The sequence below is a fragment of the Capra hircus genome, chromosome 16 (genome assembly GCF_001704415.2).
Source record: "Capra hircus breed San Clemente chromosome 16, ASM170441v1, whole genome shotgun sequence".
Lineage (NCBI taxonomy): Eukaryota > Metazoa > Chordata > Mammalia > Artiodactyla > Bovidae > Capra > Capra hircus.
Genome location: NC_030823.1, coordinates 53,704,026 through 53,731,447, shown reverse-complemented (window position 1 = coordinate 53,731,447; position 27,422 = coordinate 53,704,026). Strand labels below are relative to the sequence as shown.

The window sequence follows — 27,422 nt, the reverse complement described above, 5'->3', positions numbered from 1 at the left end:
ACTGTACTAGTAGGAAGATGAGAGGAGGTCTCTCATCATAGGAGGTCTGCTTATTTTTTAAGATGGTAAATCTTTGCCTCCGTCTTGTGCTGACAACTTTAAAAAAAAAAAAAAGTCCTTTCCCCAGAATAGGTTATTTCTTTGATACTAAAATAGAAATAGAATAACTATCTGCCACTTCTCTTTTTACAAGCTTATAGCTGGGGGGAAACTGTATATTTCCTTTCCCCCCCATAACAAGGTCAATTCTGTAATTATATTGCTTTTTCTAATTAAAATATTAGGTACTGGGAACTCAAATGTAAGACAAAGTGGCCATACAATTAATTTAAAAATGTTTTATAGGTCAGTTTACAAATTAGGTATTAAACAGGTAGCTATAGATTATTTGTGACAATTGTACATAACTGTCACAAAGCTGAAAATTAGCTGGGCTTACATATTCGGGGTTGTCTAGCTTTCTCAAAGAATATTCTAAATTAATCATATTTGTATGATTTATAAACATTTTATCATTGTTAGAGGCTTAAACTTAACATGTGCATTGTCAGAGGCATAAACTCAATATATGCCATTTGGCCATTCCAATGGTAGACATAAATTTCCTTTCAAAATATAAACCCATAGCAACAAAAAAACTTGAACAAAATGACACGGAAGTCTTAAAGACAACCATGTTTCCAACTGTCTGAAAAAACATTCTAGCTTAATGAAATGTTGATATTTAAGAACAGTTTACCAGGAAATTGTAAAACTAGAAGAATAATTCATGACATAGCTAAATAGAATGCTTAATTTCATAGAAAAACTTTTTCTTAAAACTCCAAAAACACTTTGCTGGTTACCAACATTTTCTAGACACTCTATTTTATTAGTAACAGAGGATGGCACCTTCATAAAGTCCTTAATTTCAAAGGGCAGCTTCTTGCAGGAATTCAGAAGTTTAGCTGTCTTAACTTTGATTTCAATCTCACCTGTTGGCATTTTCTTAGAGAGAGAGAGAAAAGACCTGTTTTAAAAATCATTCAATCAATCATGTACACAATGAATATTTATGAAACGCAAGCATTTATTTACATATGTAACATGCACGGGGTGCTAATAGTGCACAGTCTAAAACACAAATGTCTGTGTATGACTCTGACGTTCTTATGTGTCTTTGTGGCTGATGAGCTCATTAACAAATGTCTTAACATGCATATTTATTTAGGTGCTTATTTCGCAGTGATGATATTTAAATCTGTAGGTTCATCTGTAGAACCTGCAGAGCTTTAATGCTAGATATCGAATAGATACACAGTCTCTGTTGCTTTAATGTGTTGATAGTGCAAATGTACACAGGTAAAATTTAAATAGACAGTTTCTAAATTACTAACTGGATTCTTCTGTCCTGGAGGTCGGGAAATTACTGTCCCAGACACCTGCACCACAGACTCCATGGGGGCTTCACATAAAATCTTCTTCACCGAAGCAGCAGACTACAGAGTAAGAGGGAAAAACAGTTCCAACAAACAAATGAACTTAGAACTCTGCAGCAACTAGATTATGGCTTAGAAAAATGTTAATACTCATAGCTTAATTACCATAAACACCAGGGCTGCCATTAATGACTTTATTAAATAATTTGGTTAAAAAAAAAAGAAAAAGAATTTGGCAAATTGAATCCCCATTTTGACGCCATATAACCGAGCATATAAAACTATTAGTTCAGAATTAATTTTTTTTTCCTTAAGAGAAAGTAAGAAGAATGATTAATGCAAACAAGCCCCACATACTTTAAAGGCAACTGTCTCCAGAGTTAAACTTAGGGACAGTAAATCCAGGAGCAATGAAAGACTTCTTCTAGGTTAGCTATGCTCATCTCTGATACCTGAAAGATAACCCATGACTCTTTACTTAATTCAAACATTAACAGCTGAGTAAATCTTAGTTTTCTCAGGCATATAAAAATTTGTAAATATTACCACATTAGAAACCAATTGGCCAAGAAGCATGGTGAGAATTCGTTATCTAATTTTAATGGTAATTATTTCTGGAGCAGGTAATACTTCACATGGCTCAAATTGAAAGGGTACAAACAGATCTACAGTGAAAAGTCTCTCTCCTATCTTTTCCCTCCACCCCTTAATTCCCCTCCCGAGTGATACTCAACGTTATGTGTCCTTTCAGGTATATTTCGTAACACACACACACACACACACACACACACACACACACACACACACCCTTTTTAGTACAGATAATATCACTCTACATGCTCTTCTGTATCCTGTTTTCATATCTAACAATACAGTTTGGATTTTTTCCCGTATTAGTATATAAAGAGCTTCTTCCAGCTTTTCCTTGCTGTGAGGATGTACGTTAATTTTTATACCAGTCTCTTATTGGGGAACATCTAAGTTATTCCCAACTTTCTTTCAATTAAAAACAATTCAGCAGGTGAATAATCTGGTATTATATTTGTGTCATTTTGCATCTATGTTAGTCTGTTTGTAAGATAACTTTAAGATAATTGATTGGACTGGAATGAATGGTTCAAAGAATATATGTATTTATGATTTTGATATTGCCAATTGCCCTCCATAGTGCTAGTGCCACTTTGTACTTCCTCCAGGAATGTATGAGCATTTACTTTCCCAAACACTGTGTGTTGTCAATCTAATGCATCACAAATAACAATTCTGTATAATTTTTTTTTTTTTTGCCATGCTGCATGGCTTGCAAGGTCTCAGTTCTTCAACCCTGGGTCCTGGCAGTGAAAGCCTAGAATCCTAACCACTAGGCCACCAGGGAATCCCCCAACCCTGTGCAATTCAATTCACATTTTTCTGCCTATGGGTGAAGCTGGCACATTTTCATATGTCTACAGACATATAAAAAAACAGCCATTTATATTATATCTTCTTTTCTATAAATTTTATGTTCATATTCTGTATTCTTATTTCTACTGGATTGCTGGTCTTAAAAAAATGTTTTTATTGATTTGTAGTAGCCTTTAGGTATTAGTCCTTGGTCTGTAACATGAATTGCACGTATTTTTTCCCAGTCTGTCATCAGTCTTAATGCTGTTTACAGTAGTTTTAACAAAAACCTCAAGCTTACTGATCCAACATGCTTTATTTCAAAGCATCAAAGAAACTTTCAGGTAATAGGAGGACCCTTCTATTACCTCATCCTGGGGAATGACAACTTGAACAAGTCCATGGAAATCTCTTAGGACCAGGAAGATATTTTGCCTGATTAATGAAGAAAATGAACATATTAGGACAAAATCTCTGAGACCAAAATTTAAGCAGGCAAAACAAACTAGACAAAAAACCCATGCAATTTCTCACGTTCTTTTTTTATAATAAATACTGTGCTTCATAGCTATCTATATTCATGCAACTATCTACATAGGTTATTAAGGAAAAAACACTTTTTTCATTTGCAACATCAACTTTTATTAGCTATATGTACAGCTTACTAATACTATCCAGATGACTTATTAATAAAAAGGCAGATTTTAAAAATTAGCTTAAGTCTTTATAAGCAAATTTAACTAAATTTGGAAACTTTCCACGTATTAAAATCCAAAAGTAATATTTTAGGATATTAGAGACATCTGATTGGTCATTTTTTAAGATGCAGCAATATAAAATCTTACCTTTTTCTAAATATAAGACTCAATGGACATGTGTTTGAGCAAACCCTGGGAGACAGTGAAAGATAAGGAAGTCTGGCGTGTTGAAGTCCATGGGGTCGACTTAGCAACTGAACACCACCAGCAAGTATGAGATGCAATCTAAAATTTTCTAAAAGAGGTCTAATACTAACTGAAACCTCTACAAACCATCAAAAGGTCCCCAAATCCCAATATTTTAGCATTCAACCTACACTTCTCACATTTAGTACCAAGAAGAGGTACAGAAAAGCCTCCTCAGATTTTCATTTCAGGAGACAGAAGTCACCAAAGGTATGGGTCAAATATCTACACAATGGGGACATATTTTTTAGGAAAGTCACACAATCTATGTATTTTGGAGCTCTTCAATGTAAATTAATGTGCTATTCACATATGTTTTAGAAATATAGAGCCAAACAACAAAAAAATGGAGTCAACATCAAGGAATCATTGTTCATATTTTTAGGCTTTTCTCTACCTAAATTTAGAATAAAAGATGCTTTATTATGCTATTGAAGCTTATCAGCTTACCCAATTACTGGTCCTAGGAACTCTTCAATCTTAGTAAATCTAGGGACATCTCTGTCCTCTGGTGGATCACACTTCATTATTATACCCTTCAACAGATGTTACTGGTACTTACTGAGTGACACTATTTGAGTCTTTCAAAACAAAATAAAACTGAAAACTCAATGACTTCTGAGAATCCTGCAAGAGTTGCAAAGCTTTTATTCTTCTGACGGTTAAAAATTAATAAAGGTTTGAAACTGCCTTGGGAAAACCATCATCACGTGTTCTTACACCACTTGCCTCTATCTACCTTCGGAACTGAATCCATCCACACAAGGTGACTTCTTGGCCTAAGTGAGAAGAACGCAACTCTCCACACGTGTTGGTCCGGGCAACAAAGCTACTGAGTTCTTTTAAAAAAGAGAGGGAAAAAGGCAAGATTAAAAATATATCATTTGCAAATTTCTGAGAATAGACTCAAATCATATCATCTTTGGTATTTCATGTCAATGGATAAAATCTAAAGTTGAAGAATGTAATCAATCACTATTAAAATTGCCTGCAAATGTGTCAAAATCCAAGTGAATAACTGTCAATGTAAAATTTTGCCTCCTCTTAAGACTATAAATATTTTTGATCACTCAGCGTTTGCACTGATCTGTTAATAGTGCACATTCTTCCTCAAATAAAGTAAAAATTCTGGAAATTACAGAAGTTTGTGGGTGCAGTAACTGGTTTTAGTATGAATCTAGAGTGAAACAGTCACTTGTACACTAGAAAACCCGATTTAAAGTATTCTCAAGTATGTATGCAAGAATATTTTAGGCTTCTTATTTAGGCATCAACTAAATGAATAGACTATTCATGTGGTTACTCTACTGGTCTTTTTAAACTCCAGGAGAAAAAATAAAAAAGGAAGAGGGTGAATAATGTGCTTCTACACATAAAGCTAGCCAGTCAAGACTTGTGGGGAAATGGAATGAAGCACTCTGGCTGCAGAGAACAAGAGGCAGTGCTGTTCAGAGGACAAAGTTCCATATTGCATTCACCTGGAATTCTCCTCTGTGAACTCAGTACCAGACTTCGGGAGGCAGAACTCCAGATCAACTGGGTGGTCCTTCTGGTGGGTGTGGATAATCCCCTGCACAGTCGACTTAACCAACAGAACATGTTGGAGCCGTAGGATGGTAAGACGCTCAGGAATCTCAAGCTGCAGGTGTTGGATGGTGGTCAAAAGTCAGTTTAGGAACTGTAACAAATCCCTTAAAACGCCAGGAGTTCCCACTCTTTAATACTGAAGCCCTAGTCCGCTGAACATTCAAGTGCTCATGCAGGTAAACTAGATAAATCTGCAAAGTCTTTGGGGCCTTTCGGGAAGGTGAGTAGGGTAAAGATCTTTTAATACCCTTTCCCCCTTCTCAATGCATCCGTTTGCACTTCTATTAACAAAGGTAGGCCAGAAGCGACAAGCGAATGACTCCATATAGCAGCGCAAGGCGGGACACCACGACCGTGCAGAGGCAGCAAGGGGCCGGTCAGCAGGCGCACGCCCTTCCCGTCTTTCCACGCTTTCCTGAAGGTTCCCGCGGGCAGAACCGGAAAACAGGGAAGAAATCAGCCCCGCATTTCAAACCTCCCAAACCTGTCGGCCGACCTCTAGTCTTCAGAAGGAGGTAGGTAAGCAAATCCACAATGTTTCTAGGGCACGAACCCACACACACATGCCGCTGGGCGCCATGTACTCAGCCCACCCCGCGACGAACCAAAATTACGGTAGAAGGAGTCGACCAATCAGAGCGCGGGGGAGGAGGAAGGGTGTCATCGCAGCCATCTTTACTACGGGAGGAAATTTGAAGGAATGCTTAACGCCGGTAAAAAAGGGAGGAAAGTGAAGACAGTGAGAGTAGGGAAGTAGACGGTAACGGTTAGGTCGTTCCCATGCCCTCAGTTAAAATGGAGACCATAGTTGCTTCATTAGCTTCACAGACTTGGAATCGGCGCCGCGGAAACGTCCTGCGTCCGGCCGCAGAGCGAGTCGGGAAACGATTTTAAACGGACGAGGCGGCTGAACGCCTATTTGCCGCTTCTCAAAGGCGGGATTTCCGAGTTGGCGTTGGCCTCTGAGGGCTCAAGTGGAGAGGGGCGAGGTGGAACACACTGTCCCTTGCCCTTTCCCTCCGCGGGTTGAAGCAGACTCCTTATGAGCGAGGGTCGCGGAGCTGGTGGTTGAGGCAGCGGATATATCCCTTCCGGCTTGAAGTGCCAGGCTGGGCTGGCGTCTTTGGGAGTGGAGGTCTTCTTGCTGGGCTCGTTTGCGTCCGTTTTGAAGCGTCTTGTGGTGGATGGAGCTTGAAGGAATTTGGGAGGGCCAGGGGTTCCTCTGGACTTTCTCTTTGCTGTCATTTTGGCGGCTTTTTTTACTTCGAGGATTTTCAGTTTCGATGGAGCTTTGGATCCCGTCTTGAAGAATGATTCGTGAAGGGAATGGGTGACAGCGTCATCACGGCATTTTATTGGTAAGATACTTTGTTCAGCCGTAGCAGGAAACTTTGTGTTTTGCCCTGTCGTGTGGTCGTTACCTTTACAATACTTGGCTGCTCAAGTGCGTTTCACAGGACCTGCTTAGCTCTGGGCTAAGCATTTGTTGCAGGGTAAAGCCAATTCTGACTCCGTGTTGAAACTGTTTCTTTGACTTGCTTTTGTTATTATAGTACATAGTGGCCTGCCCCAGAATTCTGCACCTCTGCCTGACTGTTATTAAAGTGTATTGGTTTAGAACCCTGCCCGCTTGTAGATGACAGGAGGGAGGAAATTAGCACATCCTCTGCCTAAGGCTTGTTCTTCTAGGAGATACTTTCTAGATTAATGGCCTTTTTACTTTGTTTCCTCACCTCCTCCCTTCTCTGATGTATAAAAGAACTGGCATCTAGCGCCAGATAAGATGGTCATTTTGAGATGTTAGTCTACCATCTTCTTGGTCAACTGGCTTTCCGAATAAAGTCATAAAATAAATAAAGAAATTTTCTTTATTGGAAAATAATTGGCTTCCCTGAACACCTCATCGCTGAATCATTGACCTTTCTTGTGGTGAGCAGAGCGAGCTTGGATTTGGTAATACATTGGTGTTGGGGTGATTGGACTTAGGTGTTGGTGGCAAGGTACAAAGGTGATTTAAGTAAGGGTCCGTTTCTTCACAGACTTAACCACAGGAAAAAGAAAGACCTTTCTTCACCTGCTTCTCCTACCAGTTAACACATGCATAAAACATTTTGCATCCAACCTTAGAGGCCTGTTAGATTTTGGAAAGACCGTTTGTCTGTGGATCTCGGGGTAAGAACTAAAGCAGTAAAGAGTGAACCCAAATAGGGTCAGATACTATGATCAGATAAGGTAGTGCTTTGAAGCCCACACAGAAAGAGTTCTGACTCCATTTATTTAGATGTGTGGGAATTGCTACGGGATCTCAAGCAAGGTAATGACAAGGTAAGAGAGGTGTCTATGGGAAAACTAGTCTTGGGTTGGGGAAAGGGGCTTGGGTTGGAAATAAGTGGCTAAAATGAAGGTGACTTGAGAGGGCTAATAAATATATTTTTAAGGAATATATCAGAATTTGATGGTAATTTGGATGTAAAACTTGAGTGAAGAGTAAAAGATGACTAAGGTGTATTTTAATGGGCAGGGAGAAAAATGAGAAGGAAGAGTTGGAATTGTTACCAAGAAACAGGGTAGTTGGAGAGAAAAGATTGGTCGTGGAATAATGTTTAGCTTTGAACTTAATGAGTTCGAGGACACAGAAGTTCAGTGTCTTACAGGAAATTGGAAATGCAGGTGCAGAAGTATGGGACTAGAGGAGTCATATATTGAATGAATGTTTCCTTATAGAGAACAGGTGATTTCAGAGTTTGGGGAGACACCAGCTGTTGCAACTGGAGGAAGCAAAGAAGTCAGCAAATGAATCAGAAGAAACTATAGCAAACAAAGAGGAGAAATAGTTGAGTGTTTGAAAAGAACAAGATAGCAGAAAGTTTAGAGGAATAAGGATGAGCAAACTTGATGACCCAAAAATTGTCCATGATTTTCACAGAAACAGTGTTGACAGTCTTCAGAGGGCAGTGGTAATCTTCAAATTGCAGTGTCTTTATAGTGATAGATACATAAGAGATTGCTAAAGATATCTAGTAAAATATTTATTAGTAAATGGAGGCAAAAGTTGGATACCATATTTCCAGGAAATTGGTCTCAAAAGGAATAAGATGAATAGGTTTTAAACAAAAAATTTTTAGTGTTAGGAATATGAGAATATGCTCAGCAGTGGAAGAAAAGTATCCTGTGGAGTAGAGATAAGAGATGATAGAGGTTTGAAATAAACGTGGAAGATTGTGCCTAAGGGGGATGTGAAGGACTATGGAGATTGAGAATCAGTTGATGGATTGACTTTAGAAAGCAAGTGAAAGGACCTCTTTCCTTATAGTTGGAAGGAAGAATGTTAGGACAGTAAAATATTGAATCAAGATATATATTTAACCTCTTTAATTATGAGACAGGGCAAAAATACTCATTGTTGAGTATGGAGTGAGAAAATAAAATAGATATAAATCATTTTCTGATCTTTAATGCATGGATTGGGCTGTTTCACATTACTGTAGTATTAAATGCTTAAGGGAAATGTTTTCTCAAAACCAGTCCTTTAAGCTAGTAGTCTTTCTCTCACTTTTGTTGTTGTTCACTTGCTAAGCTGTGTCTGACTGCCATCCTGTGGACTACAGCATACCAGGCTCCTCTGCCCTTCACTGTCTCCTGGAGTTTGCTCAGATTCATGTCAGTTGTGTCAGCGATGCTATCTAACCCATCTCATCTTCTGCCACCCCCTTCTCTTTTAGCCTTCAATCTTTCCCAGCATTGGGGTCTTTTCCGTTGAGTTGGCTCTTTGCATCAGGTGGCCAAAATATTGGAGCTTCAGTTTCAGTATCAGTTCTTCCAATGAATATTCAGGGTTGATTTGTTTTAGGGTTGACCCTTTTGATCTCCCTGCAGTCCAAGGGACTCTCAAAGTCTTCTCCAGCACCACAGTTCGAAAACCAATTCTTTGGCGCTCAGCCTTCTTTATGGTCCAACTCTCACATCCGTACATTACTACTGAAAACATAGCTTTCACTAAACGGACTTTTGTTGGCCAAGTGACGTCTCTGCTTTTTAATACACTGTCTACGTTTATTTCACTTTGTCTCAAGAGCAAGTGTCTTTTAATTTCATGTTTGTAGTTACCGTCCGCAGTGGTTTTGGAGTCCAAGAAATCTGTCACTGCTTTCACTTTTTACCTTTCTATTTGCCGTGTATTGATGGGACTAGATACCATGATCTTAGTTTTTTGAATGTTGAATTTTAAGCCAGCTTTTTTCACTCTGCTCTTTCACCCTCATTAAGAGAATTTTTAGTTCGCTTTCACTTTTTGCCATTAGAGTGGTACCTGCATATCTGAGATCGTTGATATTTCTCCAGGTAATCTTGATTCCAGCTTGGTATTCACCCAACCTTGCATTTCCTATGATGTACTCTGCATAAAATTTAAATAAGCAGGGTGACAATATACAGCCTTGTTGTACTCCTTTCCCAATTTTGAACCTGTCCTTTGTTCCATGTCTTGTTCTGATTGTTGCTTCTTGACCCACATACAGGTTTTTCAGGAGACAGGTAAGGTGGGCTCGTGTTCCCATCTTTTTAAGAATTTTCCAGTTTGTTGTGATCCATGCAAAGGCTTTAGCGTAGTCAGTGATAACAGAAGTAGATGTTTTTCTGGAATTCCCTTGCTTTCTCTGTGATCCAGTGAATGTTGGCAACTTGAACTCTTGTTCCTCTGCCTTCATGTACTGTTGAAACTCAGCTCGAAGGATTTTGACATCATCTTACTAGCATGTGACATGAGTGCAATTGTACGGTAGTTTGAACATTCTTTGGCATTGTCCTTCTTTAGGATTAGAATGAAAACTGACCTTTTCCAGTCCCGTGGCCACTGCTAAGTTTTCCAAATTTGCTGACATACTGAGTGCAATACTCTAAAAGCATCATTTTTAAGGATTTGAAATAGCTCAGCTGGAATTCCATCACCTCCTCTAGCTTTGTTTGTAGTAATGCTTCCTAGGGCTTCCTAAGGCCCACATGACTTCACACTCCAGGATGTCAGGCTCTAGGTGAGTTAACACACCATTGTGGTTATCCGGGATTATTAAGACCTTTTTTGTATAGTTCTTCTGTGTTTTCTGCTTCTGTTAGGTCCTTGCTGTTTCTGTCCTTTATCATGCCCATCCTTATGTGAAATGTTTTCTTGGTATCTCCAGTTTTCTCTCACCTAGATAGACTAATGTTTTTTTGGAATTTATAGCATTTCTCTTTTAAGAGGAGTCAAATTTAGTCAGGCTTATTTTGTCTTGAAATTGATGCCTGCTGAAAAGTGGCGTGAAACAGGGAGGAAAGAGCACCTACTCTGGTGTTAAGACTGTCTGCATTTAAATTCTAGCTTTTGCATCTTTTAACTGTATGACTGTGGCAAGTTACTTGATTTCTTTGTCTTTCCATCTGTCAGCTGGGAATATAATAACTCACCTCATAGGACTGTTAAAGGGTTTAGAAAAGTACCTGGCACATGAAAATACTCAATAAATGTTAGCAATTATTCCAAATAACAAATTTGAAAAAGAAAACATTCTCTGTAAGTGATATTGATTGAAATTCCTTTCTGAATAGAAAAGTCTGTGAATTTAAAGCTAGACTGCTTTACAGTAGCTGCTATTTAAATTCTTTGGTATATGATCTTGCTCTGGGCATTATCTGAGCTTTGAGAACAATGTATTTAATTTATGTATGGAGTTTTGTGCAAGATAATAGAGTGTGTCATACTTTGAAGTGATGAAATTTAAATATAGTAATAAAACTATTGTGAAAAAAATTTTAAAAGGGTAACCATACCAATTGTAGTTTAGTTGCTAAGAGTCCAACTCTTGTGGCCCCATGGACTGTAGGACACCATGCTCTATGGGATTAACCAGGCAAGAATACTGGAGTAGGGTGCCGTGCCCTCCTTCATGGGGTTTTCCTGACCCTCATTTCTTGCATTAGTAGGTGGATTCTTTACCACTAGCCACCGGGGAAGCACAACTCTGCCAGTACTTGGGAATAATTTTTATAACTTTTAAAGCATCAGTTTAGTTCAGTTCAGTTGCTCAGTCATGTCCGACTCTTTGCTACCCCATGAATTGCAGCACACCAGGCCTCCCGGTCCATCACCAACACCCGGAGTTCACTCAGACTCATGTCCATCGAGTTGGTGATGCCATCCAGCCATCTCATCCTCTGTTGACCCCTTCTCCTTCTGCCCCCAATCCCTCCCAGCATCAGAGTCTTTTCCAATGAGTCAACTCTTTGGACGAGGTGGCTGAAGTATTGGAGTTTCAGCTTTAGCATCATTCCTTCCAAAGAACACCCAGGACTGATCTCCTTCAGAATGGACTGGTTGGATCTCCTTGCAGTCCAAGGGACTCTCAAGAGTCTTCTCCAACACCACAGCTCAAAAGCATCAATTCTTCGGCGCTCAGCTTTCTTCACGGTCCAACTCTCACATCCATATGTGACCACTGGAAAAACCATAGCCTTGACTAGACGGACCTTTGTTGGCAAAATAATGTCTGCTTTTTAATATGCTCTCTAGGTTGGTCATAACTTTCCTTCCAAGGAGTAAGCGAGTGTCTTTTAATTTCATGGCTGCAGTCACCATCTGCAGTGATTTTGGAGCCCCCCAAAATAAAGTCTGACACTGTTTCCACTGTTTCCCCATCTATTTCCCATGAAGTGATGGGACCAGATGCCATGATCTTCGTTTTCTAAATCTTGAGTTTTAAGCCAACTTTTTCACTCTCCTCTTTCACTTTCATCAAGAGGCTTTTTAGTTCTTCTTCACTTTCTGCCAGAGGGTAGTATCATCTGCAAATCTGAGGTTATTGATATTTCTCCCAGCAATCTTGATTCCAGCTTGTGCTTCATCCAGCCCAGCAATTCTCATGATGTACTCTGCATAGAAGTTAAATAAGCAGGGTGACAATATACACCCTTGATGTACTCCTTTTCCTATTTGGAACCAGTCTGTTGTTCCATGTCCAGTTCTAAATGTTGCTTTCTGACCTGCATACAGGTTTCTCAATACGCAGGTCAGGTGGTCTGGTTTTCCCATCTCTTGAAGAATTTTCCACAACTTATTGTGATCCACACAGTCAAAGGCTTTGGCATAGTCAATAAAGCAGAAATAGATGTTTTTCTGGAACTCTCTTGCTTTTTCCATGATCTAGCGGATGTTGGCAATTTGATCTCTGGTTCCTCTGCCTTTTCTAAAACCAGCTTGAACATCTGGAAGTTCACGGTTCATGTATTGCTGAAGCCTGGCTTAGAGCATTTTGAGCATTACTTTACTAGTGTGTGAGATGAGTGTAGTTGTGCGGTAGTTTGAGCATTCTTTGGCATTGCCTTTCTTTGGGATTGGAATGAAAACTGACCTTTTCCAGTCCTGTGGCCACTGCTGAGTTTTCCAAATTTGCTGACATGTTGAGTGCAGCACTTTCACAGCATCATCTTTCAGGATTTGAAATAGCTCAACTGGAATTCCATCACCTCCACTAGCTTTGTTCGTAGTGATGCTTCCTAAGGCCCACTTGACTTCACATTCCAGGATGTCTGGCTGTAGGTGCGTGATCACGCCATCGTGATTATCTTGGTTGTGAAGATCTTTTTTGTACAGTTCTTCTGTGTATTCTTGCCACCTCTTCTTAATATCTTCTGCTTCAGTTAGGTCCATACCATTTCTGTCCTTTATCGAGCCCATCTTTGCATGAAATGTTCCCGTGGTATCTCTAATTTTCCTGAAGAGATCTCTAGTCTTTCCCATTCTGTTGTTTCCCTGTATTTCTTTGCATTGATGGCTGAGAAAGGCTATCTTATCTCTCCTTGCTATTCTTTGGAACTCTGCTTTCAGATGCTTGTATCTTTCCTTTTCTCCTTTGCTTTTCACTTCTCTTCTTTTCACAGCTATTTGTAAGGCCTCCTCAGACAGCCATTTTGCTTTTTTGCATTTCTTTTCCATGGGGATGGTCTAGATCCCTGTCTCCTGTACAGTGTCACGAACCTCCATCCATAGTTCATCAGGCATTCTGTCTATCAGATCTCGTCCCTTAAATTTATTTCTCACTTCCACTGTATAATCATAAGGAATTTGATTTAGGTCATACCTGAATGGTCTAGTGGTTTTCCCTACTTTCTTCAGTTTCAGTCTGAATTTGGCCATAAGGAGTTCATGATCTGAGCCACAGTCAGCTCCCGGTCTTGTTTTTGCTGACTCTATAGAGCCTCTCCATCTTTGGCTGCAAAGAATATAATCAATCTGATGTCGGTGTTGAGCATCTGGTGTTGTCCATGTGTAGAGTCTTCTCTTGTGTTTTAAATCATAACTCCTTTCAATTTCAGGGTTCTATGAAATACTTCTGTTCAATTAAACCGATACTTCTTTAACAAAGAGTATTCAGCATTATAGTAGGGTAATTATACAAGAGAAATATAAAGAGCACAGTTTCAAAGTAGTTTAGTCTTACCGAGAAAAGAGGAAATACACACCAAAAAAATAATACAAGGAAGTATGAATTTGGGCCAAAATTAGTGGTATAGACTAGGTGATCAAAGAGAGCTATATCAGCTGGTTTAGTCCTTAAGTTGTATCTGACTCTCTGAGACCCTAAGGACTGTAGCCCACCAGGCTTCTCTGTCCATGGGATTTCCCAGGAAAGAGTACTGGAGTGGGTTGCCATTTCCTTGTCCAGAGGGTCTTCCTGATCCAGGGATTGAACCTGTGTCTCCTGCCTTGGCAAATGGATTCTTGACCACTGAGCCACTGGGGATGGGCTGGTGTATTATTAATCTCCAAAGACTTTGTGGAATATTCTTGAGGGATTTTGTTAGAGTCATCTAGAGGGCTTTGGGGCTTTTTCAAAATATTGGCCCCTGAGACCTCATTCTATACACACAGGTACACTGCTTCCAGGAATGAGCCACTGATACAGACATAGACAGAAGTGTGTAACATAGGTCTTCTGGGGGTGGGGGGTGGGGATTGGTTAATAAAACCATGCTATTTGAAAGGAGATTAAATTCAAACATAGTCTTAAGGGAGATGGAATGGGAAAAGAACACTTGAGATAGGGAATATAGTTGATAGGGAGACACATGAAGATGAGAATGTATTTATGTCTAGGAAAAGGGTAAGAACAAGCTGAATTATGAAATAAAGAGGACCCAGCAGAAGAGGAGAATTTATCTCACCACTGTAAAGTGTTTGTACAGGTGACTAATAATATTGTGTCATTTCTTTTTGTTCTGTTTTTGTTTTTCATTATTTTAAAAGTGCCATTTCCGAAAAATGGATTGCCCTCAGATACGGAATGCTCGGTTGTGGTAATAAGACCTGGTTAAGGAAGTAGCTTTGGGAATGAATGGGGAAACTGAGGAAGGAAAAACGCAAAAGAATATGCTTAATGACTGTATGTTAAAAAGTAGAAGTGGGAGACTACTTAAACAAATTTAAATTAACTTAGAAAGTTGACAGGAATTTCAAAATGGACCAGGTAGCTTTTAGAAGGAGAATGGAAGGAGTTGAATTTAGTTTTGAACATACTGTGTTTGAGGTATCAGTAAGATGTTCATGAAGATAGCCTGTTAGCCAATGAGAAATAGAAGATTTGGTTAAAAAGCAAAAACTTGAGGCAGAGAGAGGGAGGGAGAGAGAAAGAATTCCTTTACAGTAGGGAGAAGAATCAGTGAAACTACAAGCAGGAATTAACTTTTTAGTGTTTGGAATTCTGGTTTTATTTTTTTTTAGGCAGACCATGGATTCTTATGATGCACCGGAATTGACTCCTAGACAAGATGCTTCCTCAAGGCTTAAAGATTTCTTTATAGGTGCCACCCCTCTGCAGAAACGATTAGAATCAGTCAGGAAGCAGACTTCATTTATCCCAACTCCACCGCGAAGGAAAATTCCCCAGGGCTCACAACTGCAGGTGTGTTCTTTGTATTCCTTGGTGTTACCAGTAACTGAGAATGTCTGTGAACAAAACATATAAATTTTTGTTACTATTTATTATACATATATATTATAAATATTTGTTACTAAAAGATACTTTTAGTATCTTCTTACTCCCTCAAGTAATGAATGAGAAATGGTTAAAACAATTATTTGTACTATCAGTGCCATATGTTTTTTTAACTGCCTTTAATTTGGAATGTTTCCACAATATTTCTCTCTTATGACACTGACAGTTTTGAAGAATATGTTTCCTCCTCTTCCTTTTTTAAATAGAATGTCCCTCATTTTGTACTGGAGTGGGTTGCCAGGCCCTCTGCCAGGGGATCTTCCCAGTCCAGGGATGGAACCCAGGTCTCCCGCATTGTAGGTGGATTCTTTATCGTCTGTGCCACCAGCGAAGCAATACAAAATGAGGAATATTGTATTGTCTGATGTTTTCTCAAGATTAGACTGAAGTTATGTATCGCTAACTGGAATATCGTATAGGTGCTGTTGTGTCCTTTTGGGGGGAATAACACGTGATAGCAAATGGGTGATGTTAATTTTGATCACACTGTTAGAAAGTGTTGCCCCAAAATTATTGTTTTATTTCCCCTGTGACTAATAAGCAGTCTGGGGGAAGACACTTTAAGATAATACATATATCTGGTGCCTTGTCAAAATTTCACCTTAAACTTAACATCCCTTATCCATTGATGTTTTTTTCCTGATCCTATTTTTAAAAATTATTTAGTTTGTATTTATGTTTTAATTTTTCAGTCTTATTGGTTTTCTTTTTAAAATTAGTATTTATTGGAGTATAAATTGGAGTGTAAAGTTGCTTTACAACATTGTGTTAGTTTCTGTTGTATAGCAAAGTGAACCAGCTATATATATATACATATGTCCCCTCTTTTTTGGATTTCCTTCCCATTTAGGTCTCTACAGAGCATTGAGTAGGGTTGCCTAATTCCATCTTTATCATGATGTTTGCAAAATAATGGTTTTCCATCTCTATTTGCTCTGTATTTTCCAGCTAGCTTTTGGTATTATATTTTAGGCCCTTCTCATTTCTATTCCATTTATTTATCCATTTATCTGTATGGATTCATTAAATCTTGTTTATTATTTTAAATTTATTTTTTTATTGGGGTATAATTGCTTTATAATGTCGTTAGTTTCTGCTGTACCACAAAGTGAATCAGCTATATGTGTGTGTATATATGTGTATCTCCACTCCCTCTTGGACCTCTCCCCGCCCATCTAGGTCACCACGGAGCACTGAGCGAGCTCCCTGTGCTACACAGTAGGTGCCCACTAGGTGTCTCTTTTATACATGGCCGTGCACACATGTCAGTCCCAGTCTCCCAGTTCATCCCAGCTCCCCCTCCCCGCCATGTCCCCATGTCCTTTCCCTACATCTGCATCTCTATTCCTGCCCTGCGTATAGCATCTGTACCATTTTTCTAGATTCCACACACATTCGTTAATATACGATATATTTTTTCCCCTTCTGATTTACTTTAGTCTGTATGACAGATGCTAGGTCCATCCATGTCTCTACAGATGACCTGATTTCGTTCTTTTTTATGGCTGAATAATATTCCATTGCATATATGTGCAATATCTTTATTCATTTGTCAGTGGACATTTAGGTTGCTTCCATGTCCTGACTGTTGTAAACTGTGCTGCAATGAACATAGGGTCTTTTTGAATTAGGTTTTTCTCAGGATATATGCCCAGAAATGGGATTGCTGGGTCATATGGTAGTTCGGTTTTTAGTTTTTTTTAGAGAATCTCCATACTGTTCTGCATAGTGGTTGTATCAATTTACATTCCCACCAATAGTGCAAGAGGGTTCCCTTTTCTCCACACCCTCTCCAGCATTTATTTGTTTATAACAACTGATTATCAGTTTATTAAAAAGTTTGATTTAAGCATCAGCAGTGGTGACTTCCACCTCAACTCTTGGCTCAATACTGACAGAAGTGATCTGCTTGACAATCTCACAGGAACTGTGCAGGTCAGTGAGTCACTTTTGGATCCTCATGGGGAATTGATCCCAAGTCTTAGAACCTTCACCACAAGGAGTTTTCCTTGCAGTTATTCTCAGTCTCGGTAGGCATCCGAAGAGGTCCTTTCACTTAGAGAGTCTTTTCCTTCACACCTCTGATCAGGTAGGCACATTCCTTCTCTAGAGACTTCAGGCTGTGACTGGTGAGGGTAATCCTGATCCGGTGAGTGGCCACCTCTGGCTCCACAGGAATCTTGCTGGTGCCTTTAAAGGCCATGGCTGTGATGTGGCTTCCTGATCGACTTGTTTGTCCCCAAGAGCAAACAGTGGTGAATCATGATCAGGGGCGGATGGCAAGGCCTCTGCTGCAGTGGCAGCCATGTCTTCCTCAAAGAGTCAGCATGTGAGATTTTTTTGATGACGACTATTCTGACCAGTGTGGGGTGATACCTCATCGTAGTTTTGTTCTGCATTTCTCTAATAATTAGTGATACTGAGCATCTTTTCCTGTCTTTTGGCCGTCTGTATATCTTCTTTGGAGAAATGTCTATTTAGGTCTTCTGCCCATTTTTGATTGGGTTTTTTAATATTGAGCTTTATGAACTGTTTGTATATTTTGGAGATTAATCCCATGTCAGTTGCTTTGTTTGAAAATATTTTCTCCTGTTCTGAGGGTTGTCTTTTCGTCTCATTTATGGTTATCTTTGCTATGCAAAAGCTTTTTAAGTTTAATTAGGTCCCATTTGTTTATTTTTGTTTTCATTTTAATTATTCCAGGAGGTGGATCAAAAAAGATCTTGATGTGATTTATGTCAGAGAGTTCTTGCTGTTTTTGCCCCTTTGTGATTGGTCTTACATTTAGGTCTTTAGTGGATCAAAAAAGATCTTGATGTGATTTATGTCAGACAGTTCTTGCTGTTTTTGCCCCTTTGTGATTGGTCTTACATTTAGGTCTTTAATCTATTTTGAGTTTATTTTTGTGTATGGTGTTAGGGAGTATTCTGATTTCATTCTTATGAATTCCTGTTTGTTTGTTTTTTTAATTCTTCTAATTCCTTACTAAATTATTTTGGTGTTTATATTGTCCCAGATTTGTCTAGTGGCAATATGCTGTTTTGACCATTCATTAAAAAACCCTAAACCTTGTATATAACATTCATAATTCATAATTTTATTGAAGCATGAAATAAAGCCCTAGTGAATACAAGTTTAATGGATGTTTCTGAGTCGCTTAGCAAGAAGTCTGACCAATCAGTCACCCGCACCTTCCTTATAACTTTTTCTTTTCTCTGTTTTAGGTCTAGGACCTTTTGGGATATGGGAAAATTTTTGCTTCTTTATGAAAACTTCCTTAAAAATTCCTAGTCCTGGTAATGAAAGTGATAGCTTTTAACCAGAAAACAGAGATTGAATATAAATTCAAGAATAGTATGTCTGGTTCAGTGTTTCCTTTTCTCTATGTGATACAAATAATTTTGCCAAATCTTTTTTTGGTTGTACCAGATGGGTTTGTGGGATCGTAGTTCCCTAACCAGAGGTTGAACCTGGGCCCCTGCAGTAAGAGCACCAAGTCCTACCCACTGGACTGCCAGGGAATCTCCCTGAAACCTTTTTTTGCTCCAAATCTTTGGATAGTAATAAGAAAAACATTTTATAACTTTTCCGTGAGTACTTCAGTCAGGACAAATATTTTTGTCAAGTGTCAACTGTGTTGAAAGTTCTAAAAGAGGTGGAACTGTGAGACTATATCAGGAAGTATGGATTCTATAGAAAACTTCAATTCAGGATAAAACTAGGAGCTTATATGGGGTTGTATGTGAAGACCCTCAACAGTGCCCTAGGGCCAGTACAAATGAACTGTTTTGTTTTTGATGATACCTGTGATTCCAGAAATATAGACAAGTACATAACGTCAGATAATAAATGCTGTGGGGGGAAAAAAAACATGTTAAGGAGATACAGAGTGACAAAGTTGGAATGGATGCAGGTGCTGCTTTCGATAGGGTGCCCTCTTGACATTTGGGCAGAGAAAGGAAAGGACCGTGTCCTGTAAACACTCTGGGAAGAACATCAAAAAGGGAAGGCACAGCATATACAAAAGTCTGTTCAAAGATCTTCAAAGAGTCCTACAAACTCAGTTTGACTGGAATGCGAAGATCGGGTATCCAGTAATAGATCTATTAAATACTTAAAATACTATGATTAAGTTCTTAGTTTCCAAATTTTTTAAAAAATTTTATTTATTTATTTATGACTGCACAAGCACAGGGGCTTAGTTGCTCTGTGGCATGTGGAATCTTCCTGCACTGAACTGGTGTCCACTGTATGGCAAGACAGATTCTCAGCCACTGGGCCACCAGGGAAGCCCCTAATGTTTCCTTATTCTCTGACTTCTTTTGTCTTGATTTTTTTTTAGGAAGATGTTGATCCTCAAAAGTTTGCAGTCCTTCTGCATAAACAATGGACTTTATATAGTTTAACTCCCTTATATAAATTCTCCTATACTGATTTCAAAGAGTACTCTAAACTTCTGACTGCATTTATTGCTGCTGAAAAGAAGAAAGGACTTGCTGTGGAAGTGGGGGACGACTTCAACATCAAAGTGATTTTCTCTACTCTCATGGGAGTGAAAGGAACAGAAAGAGATCCTGAAGCATTTCTTGTCCAGGTATATCATAAAAGCCGTACTTGCTTCCTAGGAGAAAGGAGTGTGCATTGTTTTGATTTAGAAATTGTACTATATTCTTACTGTTTTTAAAATTCTCAAGTGTGTGATTTATAACCTATGTTGTATCTTGTTTGATCAAATTATAGCAATTAGATTTTTCCTTTTACAATATAACCCTGTTTTTTTTTGTTTTTTTTTTTTTAAGAAAAGTTAAATGTTTAAGTACAAACAAAGTTAAAAACCACAGGATAACATTTTGGTACACATCTATTTGGCAGTAGACAATCTGAATAGACCTAGGCCTAGTAAAGAAATGGAGTCAATAATTAATAACCTTCCAAAACAGAAAGCAACAGGTCTGGATGGGTTCACTGGTGAATTCCACCCAACATTTAGAGACGAGGTTATACCCATTTCCTACAAGCTTTTTCAGAGGCTAGAAGCAGAGGGAATACTTCCTAAGGGAAAGGCCAGTATTACCCTAATACCAAAACTAGGCAAAGACGTTATAAGAAAACTGCAGACTCCATCATGAACCTAGATATGTCTGTTTGGCTGTTTGTATCTATTAAAATCGTGGTCATATTGTCCATCTTTTTTGCAATATGATTATGGCTTTTTTAAAAACTAATAATCTGCACTGTAACTAGTTAACTCATGTCATTTTGAGTAACTAAATGTAAATTTTGCATTTTTGTAAATTTATCTGTATATTTCTATGGTTTTTACTGGGATTAAAATCCTAGAGTAGGTATATCATACCAATTACTCTTAGAAATGTAACATTTTACATTCCTTCCTATATGTAGTGTATACAAGTAGTATGACTATCCTTTGTTTTATTAAGAAACCAGATTTATTTTATTGTTCATGCCTGCTACTTCTGTTTCTGCTTAGTTAACTCATTTTAGTCATTGGTAAGTTCTGAAACAGTTGAAATTTTGTTTATTCAGTAAGGGGTCAGCAAACTATGACCTGAAGCCCAGATAGAGCATGCTGCTTGGCTTTGTAAGTTATGTTTTCTTGAAATAGATCCCCTTTCATTTGTTTCCGTAGTCTATGGTTGCTTTTGTGTTACAGCAGCAGAGTTGAGTAGTTACTACAGAGACCATATGGCTTGCAAAGCCTAAAGTATTTACTTTCTATCTGACCCTCTACAGAAAAGGTTTCCTGACCCCTGGTATAGATCATGGTGTTGGCAAGGATTTCAGGATTATTGGGATTAGGCTCAGGTACATATAACAGAAAGTCTAAATAACAGTGAATTAAAAATGATAGAGGTTTAGTTATCTTGCAAAAAAGTGTCCAGAGGTAGGCTGATAAATGCTTCATGAAATTATTAATAATCTAAGCTCCTTCTGTCTTCTCTATCATCCTTGGTATGTGGCTTCCATGCTTACGGTCTCATTGTAATCTAAATTGGCTCCTGGAGTTCTAAATATTGTATATAAGTTCAAGGCAAGGAGGAGGAGGAGGATGGGAAGGGAAGACAGGTTGCCTGCCACTGAGTAAATTTTGAATGAGACTTGCTGAGAGCCAACAGTAATTTCTCTTTACATCCCAATTGGAAGGGAAACTAGAAATTTATTTTAGTAGGTAGTTCGCCAGCCCAAGTGAAATCTCTGTATTATTGTGAAAGGAAAAATAGATACTGGGTAGATATTTAGCAGTCTCTGTCAAGTAAAGCAGTTGATGCCTTAAGAAGTTACATGGTTTGCATGTCATCAGGCAAGCAAATATTCTTGTGAGAAATAGAAATGACCTCTTGAATTCCTAGTGTAGTATCCTAATAGTTTTCAAATTAAATCTATTTCTTGACAGAGTTATAGGACTTTTAGATTATGAAAATATGATAGACATACTATATCTGAGCTTTAAAAGTATTTGAAAGTCTCTTACAACTTTCTGAACAAGGAGGAGAATGGTCAAAGTAATTGTTTACATGATTGTCTCTAAAGGGATATAATACAGGGCTGTGATCTTCACCTTGTCCTGGTTGAACTTAAATTAAAACTTCTATAACTATCTGGAAGGTATGTTTGTTATATAATTTGCAGATTTGACATTTGAGGGGTTAGTCAATGTACTGGAAAATATAATCAAGATCTAGAAGATCTGAATGGATTGGCACAGTGGGTCAAATTGAAAGAGATTAAAATTTTAATAGGTATACGTTTATTGCCTTAGTATAATTTGTGGGGGTTGGGGGATTTACTTAATAACAATGAAAATGAGTGTGTAGGGCTAATTTATGTAACGTTTTCAACTAAAAACCAGAAAACTACTGCAATCTAAGGTTAGATTAGTAGGAGTATAATATAGGTTAAAGGTGGTAACAGTCCTGTAATCAGACGTTTTTGAAGTAATTACGTTCACTTACGAATGACTCCTGTGCCAAAGGTTTTCAGAGAAGTGTGTCCAAATAGTGTGAGAACGTGAACGTGTGTCATAGGAAGAATGGTTGAAGAAACTGGAGATATTGACCTTGGCAGCATATGATAGAGACCATCAAATATTTGCAGGGCTCTTTCTGTAGAAGAGAGATTAGATCAGATTTGATCTATATGCATGTAAGGAAAAAAGTAGGACCAGTGGTTGGAAACTGTGGGGTCTAACAGACAAAAGAGCCTTTTAAGTGGGTAGACAGAGCTGCCTTAGGAAATAGTGACATCTTTCCCAATGGAATAATTCAAGCACATTGGATCTGGTGAACTTTTACTTTACAGTCCCTTCTCAGGTTGTGATTTTTTTTTTCGGAATACTATACCTGATTATACCTTATTGATATTCCTTATTTTGCATTTGATTGCACCAAGATCTTGCCATATACCTTGTTAGAACAAGGTATAGGCAGAGTATTAGGAGAAAGGTCAGTTAACTTGAATAAAGCCTAATAATGATTAGGGAGACAATTCTTTGTGTGGGTTTTGGCAGGTAATATTAATTCAGCATATCTTCTTATTTTTAAATGTACTATATTAATTAATGTTGAGACGATGTAATTTAGGAGTAAATGTACTTCTGTTTTTTATTTTATTTATTTATTTTTGGCTACATTGCTGTATGAGGATCTTTGTTGTTATGTGAGGGCTTTCTCTAGTTTGGCGAGTTGGGGTTATTCTGTAGTTGGCAGTGTGAGGGCTTTTATTTTGTGGCTTCTCTTGTTGCAGAGCATGGGCTCTAGGGCACAGGTCCAGTGGTTGTGGCTAGTGGGATTAGTTGCCCCAAGGCATGCGAAATCCACCCTGGCCAGGGATCCAACCCCTGTCTTGTGCATTGGCAGGTGGATTCTTAACCACTGGACCACCAGTGAAGTCCAGAATAAATGTACTGTTGAATTTAATGAACCTGTTTGATTTTCCTTCATAGATTCTGTCAAAATCTCAATTGCCATCTGAGCACAAAGAAGGGAAAGTGTTGTGGACTGGTTGGTTCTGCTGTGTATTTGGAGACAGTCTTCTGGAGACTGTTTCAGAAGATTTCACCTGTCTACCCTTATTCCTTGCAAATGGTGCAGAGACTAATACAGCTATAATTGGAACCTGGTTTCAGAAAACTTTTGACTGTTACTTCCGTCCCTTAGCAATCAGTTCATTTAATCTTTCCTGGATGGCTGCTATGTGGACTGCATGCAAAATGGACCATTATATGGCCACTACTGAATTTCTTTGGTCTGTACCCTGTAGCCCTCATAGTCTGGACATTTCTTATGCCATACATCCAGAAGATGCAAAAGCTTTATGGGACAATGTTCACAAAACACCTGGGGAAGTTACCCAGGAGGAAGTTGACTTGTTCATGGACTGCCTGTATTCACATTTCCATAGGCATTTCAAAATTCATTTATCAGCCACAAGATTGGTTCGTGTTTCAACATCTGTAGCTTCAGCACATACTGATGGAAAAATAAAGGTTAGTTTGAAAAAATCTAGTTATTTTTTCTTATTCTTGCATAGTTTTTAGAATGCATGGCAATTATATTTTCCACATTGAAGAAATACTTTGGAATACTCAGAATTCAATTCCATGAAGTCCTTATATATTTTAAAATTTTACTTCCGTATGCTCATGTTCTATTAATAAGTATATTTTCAAACTGTTTTATATAGTGTGTTCGTATCCATCTGTGAATATGAGGGTGGCCCTGTTTTATCTGGACTATTCTAAGAACCTCTCTTAATGATGTAAGACAGTAATTGTGGTTCCTAGGTTCAAATAATGCCAGATGATAGCTAACATTTGTTAAGCACTAACTGTGCCAAGCATTATTAAGCATTTTTATACATATTGTCCTATTTAGTTTTCACAACAACCTGCTTGCATAGGTGGTAAAGAGGAATTGTGGCACAGAGGATAAGTATGCTCCCTAAGGATCACACAGCTAATAAGTGGAGTTGAAATTTAAACCCAGGCATCTGACTCAAAGGCTTATATACTTTTAACTGCAACACTGTACTGCCTGCCTCTCAGAAGTTTGAAATTAATGTGTTAACTAAGTTTCTGTCTCTGGTTTGTTTCTATAAAACATTTTTGGTGTTGTGTAGTTAACCTGGGGTATCCTCTAATGCACATTAGTGAAGTCTCCTTTATGTACAGTTGGGAAGGTCCTCTGGAGGAGGAAATGGCAACCCACTCCAGTATTTTTGCCTAGAGAATCCCATGGACAGGGGAGCCTGGCGGGCTACAGTCCATGGGGTTGCAAAAAGTCGGACACGACTGCCAATGTAGGAGACATAAGAGACATGGGTTCAGTCTCCCCATGGGGTCAGGAATATCCCCTGGAGGAGGACATGACAACCCACTCTAGTATTCTTGCCTGGAAAACCCCATGGACAGAGGAACCTGGCGGACTATGATCCATTGGGTTACAAAGAGTTGGACACAGCTGAAGCGTCTTAGCACGCACGTACATACCTTTGAGAAGGAAGCTATGAAACTCTTTCTAGAAAGTGGAGATATATAAGTCTAAGCGGTTCATAGATGCCCTTCCCCTGCCCGCCTTTCTTTAAGCTAATCAGTGGAAGCCAGGATAAATAAGAACTTTAATTCCTTCTAAGCACCATTGACTAATAGTTGCAAATTTGTTAAAGTCAGGGATCTTAGAATAACAATAGTTTAGGTTCCTATTCATAGCTTAGGTTACAGATACAGAATTTAAAATAAGTCTGGAATATTTATCAGATATCAAACTATATTATTATAATTAATTGTATTTTAATTTAAATGTCTTTTTTTCCCCAGATTTTGTGTCCTAAATACCTTATTGGAGTGCTGGCGTATTTGACAGAACTGGCAGTTTTTCAAATTGAGTGAGGTCTTATGGGGACTATAAGTTATGGATTAAATACCTTTTTCTCACTGACTGACTGCTTAATTGCCAAACTGAGAGGGACTACAGGAGAAATGGGCATCTATCCATCTGTTTTCCTCACAGTGCCTTGGAGTTACCCAGATGAAAGCCAAGAAGGATCTAGAAGAACAAAGAAGGTGGTAGTGGATGAACCACAGCCAGATGCCTGTGTAATAGTCATGATCGTCTGGGATTCTAGTCTCTAGACTATGTGGAGTTGTTAATTTGTTGGCCATCTTCCTCACAAATATATGTTTATTATGTCAAACTTTTTAGGATTCAAATCAAATACCTCTAATACTGAATATTTCTGGTTTGCATCTTTAAAACCTTTAATCCCTATTTTTAAGCATTTTAGACTTGCATTCAGAGAGATTTTCTGTCTTCTACAGACATTTTCCTAGCATCGTTTTGCTGTAGACAACAGGCAATCAAAATCCTCTCCAAAGGAAACTAAAGTTGCTGTCCTTTTTAAGCCACTAATATGCTTCTGTTTTTAACTGTTTAATTCTTATTGCAATGTTGAATTAAATATTCAGTTTTAAAGTGAACTCTTGTGTTTGTATATCAGTGTCTTGATGACAAACTTTTATTTAATGTCACAGGAATGGGAAGTTATAGGCTTTTTCTCTATAAAGGTTACACAATGGCTATTGTGGAATCATACAAATCAGAGAGTTGAAAGACAGCTGTGAGTCTCTTTTGAGGGAAGGGATTATTTCATGTAACTTTCATGTCCTTAGTTTTGTTTTAACACAGTGCTTACTAAATATCTGTAGATTAAGTGAATTAATTTTAACCTACTCTTCCATTTTACAGATGAAAACTGCAAAATAGTGCAACATAGACTTGCGTAAGATGTTATATCTAAAACTTCTTTTTACTCACTGAGCAGAGGAACAGTTTGTTTAACTTAAGAAAAAATGTTTTTTAAAATCTTCTTGGAAAGAAAATAACTTTAATAGGCTGTGATTAAAAAGCAAAGACTAACTTCTGGAATGGGTTATTGTTTCACATATACTAGGAACAGCAGAGGTAGTGAAACAAGCATGGGCTTTGGAGTCAGACATTCCTTGATTCAACTAATATTAAGCTCCTACTCTGTACTTAGAGTTGTATTGGGTTATAAGAGATTTAGTAGTGAGGATAAAAAAGAGCCCTGGCTTATGGAAATTATATTCAAGGAGAGGAAGGCAAAAAATAAATAATTTCAAGTACAGATAAATGCTGTAAATAAAGCAGTGCAATAAGAAGAGTGACTGGGATGGGGCCTATTTTATATACAACAGTGGCTCTCTGAGGAGGTGACATTTGAGCTGAGTCCTAAATGATGAGAGAGAACCAGCTGTATGAAGATCTGAGCAAGTGTGTGCTAGACAGGTGAAACTGCAAGAGCAAAGGCCTTGAGAAAGGTAAGAGCTTGGCTTCTTGGAGGAATAAAGAAGTCTGTGTGGCCGGAGCATGGGGAGTATGGGTGGAGTAGCATGAGATGAAACTGAAGAGTGCAGCAGAGACTTACTTAGGCCATGGTGTTGTATCTCCCAGTTTTCACCTGGGCATGTGGCTACCCAGTTAAAGATGACATGTTCTAGCTTTTCTCAGGTAGGTATAGTCAAATGACTTGAGTTCTCCCCTGTGGCATAAAAATGCCAGTGTCATATAGATCTTCTAGGAGCTTAGTAAACAGGCATGCACCCCTTGCCCTTTTCTCATTTTTCTTCCAATTTTGGTGTTTGGAATGCATATAATGACTGGTTCTCTAGCTGCTTTTTTAGGTCATTAGTGTGAGTGTCAGGTCCTAGGGATGGCAGAGTATGGCCTGGAAGGAGTTTGTGCCCTGAGGAATTTTTTTGGCTATGCTTGGTCTTGGGCCTTCCCAGATGGCTCAGTGGTAAAGAATCTGCCTGTCAATGCAGGAGACAGGAGTTTGATCTCTGGATCCAGAAGATTCCCTGAAGGAGAAAATGGCAACCCACTCCAGTATTCTTGCCTGGAAAATTCCATGGACAGAGGAGCCTGGCAGGCTGTACTCCATGGGGTTGCAAAGCGTCAGAAATGACTGAGCACACATCTACACACATGCTGAGTCTTGGTGGAGGTCTGTGGGCTCTTCATTGTAGC

The 27,422-nt window shown here is 38.5% G+C and overlaps 2 protein-coding genes and 1 pseudogene across 5 annotated transcripts in view; 1 reads left to right on the top strand and 2 right to left on the bottom strand.

Annotated features, from left to right (window-relative positions):
- The window catches only part of DARS2 (aspartyl-tRNA synthetase 2, mitochondrial), a 28,065-nt gene extending 22,127 nt beyond the window's left edge, over window positions 1-5,938 (bottom strand). For 2 of the 4 annotated variants that reach the window (XM_018060611.1, XM_005690891.3), the window contains exons 1-5: window positions 5,224-5,938; window positions 4,485-4,584; window positions 3,170-3,236; window positions 1,377-1,478; window positions 892-987 (exon numbers count right to left, since the gene is read on the bottom strand). In XM_018060611.1, the coding sequence (XP_017916100.1) occupies window positions 892-987; window positions 1,377-1,478; window positions 3,170-3,236; window positions 4,485-4,584; window positions 5,224-5,344 (486 nt within the window). In that variant the 5' untranslated portion in view covers window positions 5,345-5,938. The remainder of the gene's footprint in view (window positions 1-891; window positions 988-1,376; window positions 1,479-3,169; window positions 3,237-4,484; window positions 4,585-5,223) is intronic. The other 2 variants (XM_018060612.1, XM_005690890.3) reach the window with 2 other exon arrangements.
- CENPL (centromere protein L) lies at window positions 6,241-25,852 on the top strand. Its single transcript, XM_005690894.2, has 5 exons — window positions 6,241-6,690; window positions 15,084-15,264; window positions 19,700-19,951; window positions 23,321-23,863; window positions 25,193-25,852. The coding sequence occupies exons 1-5, from the start codon at window positions 6,659-6,661 to the stop codon at window positions 25,262-25,264; spliced, it is 1,080 nt and encodes a 359-aa protein (XP_005690951.1). The 5' UTR covers window positions 6,241-6,658; the 3' UTR covers window positions 25,265-25,852.
- On the bottom strand, window positions 17,203-17,560 carry LOC102177911 (annotated as a pseudogene).